Below are 9,989 nucleotides of genomic sequence, written 5' to 3' on the forward strand. Positions count from 1 at the left end.
CCGGGCCACCTAATTTCACTTCAGTTGCCAAATGAACAACTAAATGCACCATGACATCGAAGAAGGTTGGTGGGAAGCATTTCTCAAGATCGCAGAGTATGACGGCAATTTCACTTTCCAAACGAACCACATCTTGAGGACAAATAACTTTAGAACAAAGCTGCCTGAAATATCTACTCAATCGAATCAAAGGATAGCGCACTGATTTTGGCAAAGTCTTTCTCAAAGCTATAGGCATCAATTGCTGCATTAGGATATGATTATCATGACTTTTAAGCCCTGAAATTCTTGGTGGTTTTACTCGAACGCATCTTGAGACATTAGCTGCATAACCATCTGGAACTTTCACTTTTTTTAGCACATTGCAAAACATAGTTTTCTGTTTTTTATCCATTGCAAAGGAAGATGGAGGTAAGTACACCTTTCCAGGTTCTGTCTCAATGGGATGCAGCTCTTTTCTTATTCCCATTTCTCTCAAATCACGGCGGGAATTATAATGGTCCTTTGCTTTATCCTCAATATCCAGCAATATCCCCCAAATATTTTCACAAACATTCTTCTCAATGTGCATGAAGTCAAGATTGTGTCTTAAGACATTATCTTTCCAATATGGCAATTCAAAGAAAATACTCCTCTTTTTCCAATTGAAAGGCAGCTTCGGATTACCTTTCACAAGTTTTCCAAATTAATTTGCAAGTCTCCCAATTCACTCACAATCATATCCCCGGTTTGCAAAGGTGGTCGCTTTCCATGTTCTTCGGTGCCATCAAAGAATTGGGCTTGCTTTCTAAATTTATGCTTACTATCTAAGAATCTCCGATGACCCATATAGCAATATTTGAAACTATGAGTCAACCGTCGTGCATGAGTGAACTTGTGACAAACAGGACAAGCATATTCACCTTTAGTGCTCCAGCCAGATAACATTGCATATCCAGGGAAATCACTAATGGTCCACAACAGAGCTACATGCAATTGAAAATTTTCTTTTTGGGATGCATCATAAGTTTGAATGCCAAAATCCCACAATTCGGTCAATTCTTTAACTAGAGGCTGTAGATAAACATCAATATTATTCCCAGGAGAGAATGGTCCGGGTATTAACAAGGACAACATGAAGTACGGTTGCTTCATACACATCCACGGAGGTAAGTTATATGGTATTAAAACTACAAGCCAAGTACTGTGTGTAGAACTCATGTTGTTGAATGGATTAAACCCGTCAGATGCCAACCCCAATCTAACATTTCGACAATCCTTAGCAAATTCTGGATGTAGATGGTCAAAAGTTTGCCAAGCTGGAGAATCAGCTGGATGTCTCATACAACCATCTTTTGTACGTTTTTCCTCATGCCATCTCATTTGAGATGCAATTTTAGAAGACATAAATAGTCTTTGTAATCTAGGTTTTAAGGGAAAATGCCACAACACTTTTTGAGGAATTTTCCTTTTTTCCCCAGTTGGATCATTTTCTGAAGCAACCCACCTAAGCTCGTTACATGTTTCGCATGAAGTCCTTTTCTCAGCACTACCCCAATAAAGAGAACAATCATTAGGACATGCATCGATCTTTTCATAACCCAACCCCAATGTATTCATCAATTTCTCAGCCTCATAGTAAGAAGACGGCAAATTAGTCATGGCCTCTGGAAATGCTTCTCTCAACAGCTCAACAAGCATATTAAAAATCTTGTTACTCATCTTACCCAGGCATTTTAGGTGAAGCAAACGAATAATGAAAGACAATTTCGAGAAATTTTTGCAACCCCTGTACAAATCCTGTTGAGAATCATCAATCAATTTGTAAAATTTTTCAGCCTCTGAAACAGGAATGTCCCCTTCTCTATTCAATTCATTTGTTCCATGTGGTATCCCAAATACATCATGGACCAAGTCTTGCATGTCATTAGTCCCATTTGAAACCCCAGTTGATGTATTTTCAGAATTAGATGTGGCTTCATTGTAGTTTGAAAGTTCTCCATGTGCTATCCAATTATTATAACCCTTGATAAATCCTACCACTTTCAAATGATCATATGCTTCCATTTTTGTCACACAAACACCCATGCCGCAATCTTTGCAAGGACACAAAATCTTTCCGTCACAACTTGATCTAGAAAATGCAAAGTTTAGAAACATTTGAAGTCCTGTCTCGTACTTTTCACTTGTTCTTGGAAAATCCATCCATCTTTTATCCATACTTTGAATATAAATAAATGTCCTCCAACAAGCTTCCAAGAGCATGCAAACAACAACTACACATTAGTACTTAGAAAACTAGACAAATCCCATAAAATCATTGAGAATAACAAGCGCCCTGATTTTTTAAACTCAGGCCATGGCTTACAAGTCCCTAATTTCAAGTTCAAGAATTTACAGTCTACTAAATAAAGCAGCCCAGCAAATAAAGGAAATCAACAAAATGCAAAATTTCTCAACAATCTGTAAAAACAGAATTTGCAAGCAAGCGGATAGAAATTTTATTTACCTAATACCAGAACAAAGCCCTTCGTACCAACTCCTGCACTCGCGTCTTCGCAAAACTCCTAACTTCAATCTGAAATGTCAAAGGTTAAACAAACACATGAGCATGAAGACTAAAGGTGAAATTCAAGAATCTTACTAAATTTCCATCAAAGTATAGATACATCTCTGGTGTGTAGTGAAATGTGAAAGAAAGAAGAGAATCTATCTAGCTTTTTATTTTATACTCATAATCTTTTTTTGGTCCCAGGAGTACAATTTCATGCACATAATCATAAAAATCAAGTCAACTGTGGGAGCAGAAAAGGAAATTAAACATTCTCCTCATTGTTGATTCATTCCCTGATCAGCTGACTACATACAAGAAATAGAAGTCATGAAAACTTTGCCCAGCTCTTCCTCTTGATTATTGAGTGGAGTGCAAAAGTTTTAGGACTTCTGGATTGAGGACTTTCCCGTATCAAAATTTGAAATTATCCTTCAGGTAACATCAATGAACATTACTGGAGGTAAAGAGAGAAGCAGGAAGAAACAGAGCTATGCCATTACTGGAATGCAGAAGCTCAAGCTATTTGTAGCAAAATGGAGCTATCGATTTCTATATGCAATGCACATTGGCTGCTAAGAGAAACCGTTAATGCACTTTGAACACCACAGAAAAGAAAATCATTTGGATGATAGGAAGAAAGAAACTTACAATTAAACATAAGAGAATGCATGCAGCAGCCCCAGGGAACAAAGCGTACCAAAAGTTGAGGCGATGCAGTTTAGGAGCATCAATGAACAACAGAGGTAAGCCGGCAGCTGCCATTAGTACATATGATGTCCCATTTTAGTACAAGAACAAGATTTGGCAGGCAAAGGCTACTGAGATTCATGAGTGTTTAGTTAGATACCAGGTGGATGTACTGCACGAGTGCAGATCATGAATGCTATGTCATCCTGAACTGGGAGGGGTGGAAGTTCAACAAGAAAATGGATAGGGGAAGAAAAAAAAGAAAAAAGACTAAAAAATACAATACAGTTTTACAACTATGTTTCATATATTAACATTAAAAGAGATTCACAGAAAAAAATGAAAAACAGGGGGGAATTGACATTTTATCGAACAGGTTATGGGCAACAGCTTCATTGTGTTTACCACTTCAATTTTGGAACAAGATATGCGCGCCTGAAGTATCTTCCCGCTTTCCCAATGTAGAGCTCCGTTCTTCAGCTTTTACTTCCTGCCTGCCCTTCCAGATGTCTTAGCCGAGGGATTTAAAGTTGAGGTTAGAAAAGATGAAGATGGTTGTTTGCGGAGATAGCTTCGATTGCTACCAACATTCTGGACTGGCCGAGAATGCTTGTATGCTGAGAGGTGAGAGAGATGAGAAGAAGAAAATTTTCACCAAGTCCTTTTGCCGGCAAAATGAAACTTCACAGTACTTCAGCAAGTGTTTTGGAGCCAAAATAAAACGATGTCGTTTTCTGTGTTTTTTCATTTTTTTTTTGGTTCATCTCACAGTTTCCAGAGTGTCATCATAGGTAGCCTAAAGGCACATTATTATTTGTATATCATGATAAAATAAAAAAATTATAGTACATATTATTGAATTTATTAATAAGTGTCATGATATGTTTACTATAATGGCAGAAACCAGCAAATGTCCTTATAGACATGTCAGGAAAGGTCATTTTTGTTGTAGTGCAACGCCATAAGTGGAAAGTTGTGGTCATCTTTTTTTTTTTTTTTTTCGTAACGGCACATGTTTAGCCTACTTCTACTCCTACGGAGGGCAGGAGAGAGGGGAGAATCTACTCTATGACAGAGCCCAATTGAGACGGGGGAAAGTGATGGTCCATTGAAACGATCTAATTTGTACTAGTTAGCGTAATTAATCAGACCGGGATGCAAGTATATGTAACTTTAAAGATTACAGAATCCATCTCCCATTACCCAACCACCATTCTTCTTCAATAATTGGATTGTTACCACATAATTACTAGTATTTCCATTCCAGCTCGTCATTTCACATCTTTTGAAGACTCCAATGGAGAAATTTAATTGGAACCAGACATTTTGCACCTAATTTTAATTGGAAGTTCATATTAATGATCCTCGTAACAACCAATCAAAAAAACCTGAAAGTGACTTCCACAAACATCACGAGATTGAAAAAAGCTGAGCTTCAAAGATAATTGGGAGTCTATAAGTGGAGATTAGAAACCCAATATGTTAACTGAAAACATCAAGTACCTGATGAAAAACATGCTTCGACACTATTACTACTTGAGAACGACAGGTATACAATTTTGTGGTTCAAATTAATTGGCCATGTACTACATTGAACGGGGGATTTTGACTATGCTAGTCTTCTTTGCAAGAAATTCAATCAAGGTACGGTTGCAGACTTGGTCGCAAATTTCGAGGTACGATAAAATAAGGTACGATACAATTAGGGGGCGTTTGGTAAGAGGGTATCGGATTCGGGGAATGGAATGAACCCCATAAATGGTGTTTGGTTTACTGGAATGGGAATTGAAATCTTGGAATGATTTCTAAAAATTTGGTGTTTCTCCATTCCCAAGTATTTTGGTGGGTTTTGTCCGATTCCCAAGTTTGATTCCAAGAAACAAATCCAATTACATATTATAATTATACAATGATATAATTAATATTTATATATATTATATATATTATATATTATAATATATACATATATATAATATATTATAATTATAATATTAGTACATTATATAAATATATATTATAATTATTTAGTTAAATATAATTATATTCATATAATATATATTATAAATTTATTAATATTATATAATAATATATTTATAATATATATGTATATTTATAAACGCATATTATATGTGCATATGATTATAATATACACATGTATATAATATTAATAAATTATATAATTATAATTATATTTATAATTATATTTATTATTTTAAATACAATAATATATAATAATTACTATATCTAATATTAATATGCATTATACTTATATAAAATATGAGTACAATTAATATTTATATATTATATAATTATAATTATGTATTTATTTTATAGCGTTTGTATAATTATAATTAATTATATATAATATTTAATTTAATTAGTTACAAACTTATAATAATGATGTTATTGTATTATATAATTATATATTATAATTATTTAGTTAAATATAATTATACTTATATAATATATATTATAAATTTATTAATATTATATTATATTATATTTATAATACATATGTATATTTATAAATGTATATTATATGTGCATATAATTATAATATATACATGTATGTAATATTAATAAGTTATATAATTATAATAATTATTGTTTTAAATATAATAATATATAATAATAACTATATTTAATATGTAATATATATTATATTTATATAAAATATTATTATAATTAATATTTGTATATATTATATAATTATATAATTATATTATAATATTTGTATATTTATAGTTAATTATATATATAATATTTAATTTAATTAGTTACAAACTTATAATAATATTATTATTATTTATATGTATTATATAATGTATATTAATTTATGTAATATTATTAATATTATGCATTATACTAATAATTATATATGTTTACTAATAGAAATTATTAATTAGTTAGACTAAATTTACTAATACATTGATACTAATATATTTAATTAGTGAAGATTTCTTATATCCCATTTACAAAGAGCCAATAACTAATACATCTATTTTTTTGGTCTCTACTCTGACCTCCTCCACATTTTATACAACTCTAACAAGCAAGCAGCTCTCCATCAAGAAGTTCTTAATTAAACACTCCGCCTTCCTCTTTTTTGCTTCTTTCTCCCTGATGCTAAACATCCCAGTTGTTGGGTTCCCTCTTCCCCTTCTACTTCCAAAAAGAGAGAGAGACAAAGGGAGCCAAATCAAGTTGAAATTGAGGAAAGAAAAACCGAAACTAGGAAAGCTAATTATCCGAGAAAAAAAATGAAGGCAATTCCCAGACAAGTATTTGCCTACTACTATACCTTAAAATCCACATCCCTTTTCTCTTACAACCCTAATACTCTAAAAAAAAAAAAAAGATTTTTTTGATGAACCCACAAGTCAAATTCTGCTTTCAAAACAACATAATCATGGACGAATATCATCACATGGGTGGGCCAAAAACCTGTTGGTGTGGTGGCGGGGGATTAGTGCCAACTGCCATGAAGGATGTGGTTCAGAGGCTTCTTCGGATAATTTGAAAAAAGACACTATTAACCTGCGGATTTGATCGATGGAATCCGTTTTCTACCTAAATACACCGTTGGATTTGTTGATTGTAGAAAAAAGCGACAGAGCTCTTTAGCTCTTTTAACGTTTAGCAAAACAAAACAGATTTTGGACAGACTTCTGGTTTCTTTAACTCTTCGGGTTTAGTGATGACGTGGGAGATTTTGGACCACTCGGTCTACAGGTGGGACTGCAGACAGAATCTATCCAAGTTTTATTGTTTGGATACGGTATCATTTGAAATATTATTTGAAATAATTAATGTAATACTTTTTATGATATGATATATGTGAGATAAAAAGGTGATTGGAAATATAAAAGGTGACTTTGGCTGTAAAAAACTTCAACGACTAAAAAATTATAAGTTCAAATATTATATTAGCTAAAAAAATAAAATTTTAGACACTGCATCTATATTGGTAAAAAAAATTTTGAACTTTTTTTCCTCGCAAATTTATTACCTCTAAGGGAATTTGGTTTTCTCTTCTTGCTATCCCAAAGCTGCACTTTTGTTTGGTCATGGTTACCACTTAATCACTGTAGGCTATGGTCTCAAAGTCGACTTGGACGGTGGTTCGATTCTTAAGGGTTAGGGATCAAAGAATTTGACAGATCGGATCGATAGTGAAAATAATATGATGTGATTGATGTGTAAATTATAAAATAATTAAATAATGTGAAAATATGCAACAAAAAAGACAAATGAAAACTAAAAAAAAAAGAAAAGAATATACTGGTTTTTTTTTTTTGGCCCTCAAATTTTCCTGATCAAGTTTGACTGAGTCAATGGCTTTCCCGATTCGAAATGTGATAAAGGTTATGTGAGAAATAGTGACTAATTCCAAATTACGGATAATCATCCCCTACTATTACTCTTGACTGAATTTCTTGCAAAAACTCGTTGTTCAATGTGCATGCCCAATTAATTTGAACCACAAAATTGTACACCTGTCGTTCTCAAGTAGTCGAAGCATGTTTTTCACCAGGTACTTGATGTTTGCAGTTAACATGTTGGGTTTCTAATCTCCACATATAGACTCCCAATTATGTTTGAAGTTCGGCATTTTTCAATCTCGGGATGTTTGTGGTAGTCACTTTCAGGTTTATTGTTTGGTTGTTACGAGGGTCAATAATATGAACTTCCAATTAAAATTGACTAGAGATTGGGGCCCTGAGATGCCAAATGTCTGGAACAGAACAGGTTTGACGTCAATGACTTTCTCATGATTTAGTTACGTCCCCCGCAAATGTTAAAAGCAGAGCGTGTTAGGGAAGGAGATTATTTGAAATAATTTGGAAAAAAGGTATAACATTTATTTAAAATATGATGTATGTAAAAAAATAGAGGGCCTATTTGGTAAATAAGTTTTTGATTAAGTTTGTCTGTTACAAGTTTTTTAATAACTTTAGTTACTGTAACCTCATAAAACTTCTAAAAAATTTTAAACTATACACTTCAAAATATCCAAAAATTTTACACATTTCAAAAATTTTTCCTACAACTTCTACAGTAAAATTTTAGTCAAACACCCAAAAAACTCGACCCTGTTTGACAAGTGAGTTTTTTGAGTGTTTTTGTCTAAAACTTACTGTAGAAGTTGTAGAAAAAAATTTTGAAGTGTGTAAATTTTTGGATTTTTTGAAGTGTATAGTTCAAAAATTTTGTTGAGATTATTGTAATTAAAATTGTTAAAAAATTTTGTAATAGACAAATTTGACCAAAAACTTGCTTGCCAAACAAGGCCCTCATTTGCCGAACCGGCCAGACATTGAAAAGATAAAAGTGTTATTAAAAACGCGTTTACAATGCAATAATATAAACTAGTTTTGTACCCGTTCGTTGAACAGGAATTGTCGAAAAATAATAAATTATTTAGTCAATTTTATAAAAATATCGATATAAAATACAAATTTAATGTATAATCTATTATAACTTGTCTTAAGTATATTACTATGTGCGCATTGTAATATAAAGTATTCTTATAATATAAATTTGAACATCTAATTTAGAGAATAATAATTCAAAAATGGAAAAAATAACATTCAACAATACCATAACATTCAAAAACCTGAAAATAAATAAAAAGTGCAGTAGATAGTATCAAATAATATTCTACTCTTCGGAAACTTGTTTTTGTTTTTCTTCTATTTGAACATTCTCCTCGATTTGTCCGTGCAAATCAGTATTTATTGATTTTCCATTATCACTGCATGATAGCAAAGCAGGATAACTAATTATAAAAAAATAAATGATTTATCGCATTCAAGGTTGTTTATAAAAATACGTAAAGATTATAATTTAAGAAAGTAAAATAGTATATTAAATCCACCTTCTCATGCAAATCTTTTTATGAGGATTCCCTTCCTCTGTGGCTTTTGTTGAACCCTCTGATAAATGATTCATATGAAGTGTATTGAAATGTTGTTGATTAGAATCATCTGTTATACTAATTGGGATCTGGGAAGAAGATACTTCAGGTTGGTATTGGTTGTCGGTTCCACCAATCTGATAATGATTTATCAAAATTAAAGGCAAAAATATTATGTGAGATATAATATGTGAAATATAAGATAAATTTATTGCACATTACCTGTGAAAGCATGAAATGCGTTTCCTTCTCGAAATCATAGTGGAACCATCTAGTTACTGTAAATCTATTACTACCTTGTTCCAGATTGTAATTGTTCAACTTGATTTGGAACACAAAAGGTTTCCACGTGATCTTATTTATAATTGATGACACGATTTAATTGTTAAATCCTTCCTGAAAATGAAATGCATAATAGATTTTTTTTTTGTTAGAATATTCAATGGCTGAGATAAGTGTCGGATTGTCTACTGTTATTAAAAATATTTTAAAAAATTAGATATAAGTTTATCTTGTTAAATTCTTCAAGAACAAAAGAAAGTTTGTATTCTATTATTCTTTCAGCCTCTTGATCAAATATAACAAACCAAGTACTACCGGTTGCATCACTTGCCAACACTTTTAACATATACCTGTATTTTATTATTGAAGATCAACATGTCTTTTAAAAAAAAAATGTATTGAAAGAAAATATACCTGATAATCAAGAGGAGTGAAAACCCAAAATCGATGCTTTAATGTGCCAACTGCTTGCACTGAAAATACCTAACCATGAATTTGATGCTTGAAATCAATATATTAGAGGCTATATGTAGTGTAGGCATAAGAAATAAGAATTGATAAGGATATAAA

At 31.9% G+C, this 9,989-nt stretch overlaps 1 protein-coding gene across 1 annotated transcript; it reads right to left on the bottom strand.

The window, feature by feature from the left end:
• Nucleotides 1–669: 669 nt before the first annotated feature.
• On the bottom strand, nucleotides 670–2,067 carry LOC113754818. Its single transcript, XM_027299072.1, has one exon. It carries the CDS (start codon nucleotides 2,065–2,067, stop codon nucleotides 670–672), a length of 1,398 nt encoding a protein of 465 aa, XP_027154873.1.
• Between the last annotated feature and the right edge of the window lie 7,922 nt (nucleotides 2,068–9,989).

The sequence above is a fragment of the Coffea eugenioides genome, unplaced genomic scaffold (genome assembly GCF_003713205.1).
Source record: "Coffea eugenioides isolate CCC68of unplaced genomic scaffold, Ceug_1.0 ScVebR1_1080;HRSCAF=1873, whole genome shotgun sequence".
NCBI classification, from domain to species: domain Eukaryota; kingdom Viridiplantae; phylum Streptophyta; class Magnoliopsida; order Gentianales; family Rubiaceae; genus Coffea; species Coffea eugenioides.

What these genes read in the sequence shown, in the direction of transcription:
- LOC113754818 (XM_027299072.1), bottom strand. Translation starts at nt 2,067, where the DNA reads ATGGGTGTTTGTGTGACAAAAATGGAAGCATATGATCATTTGAAAGTG.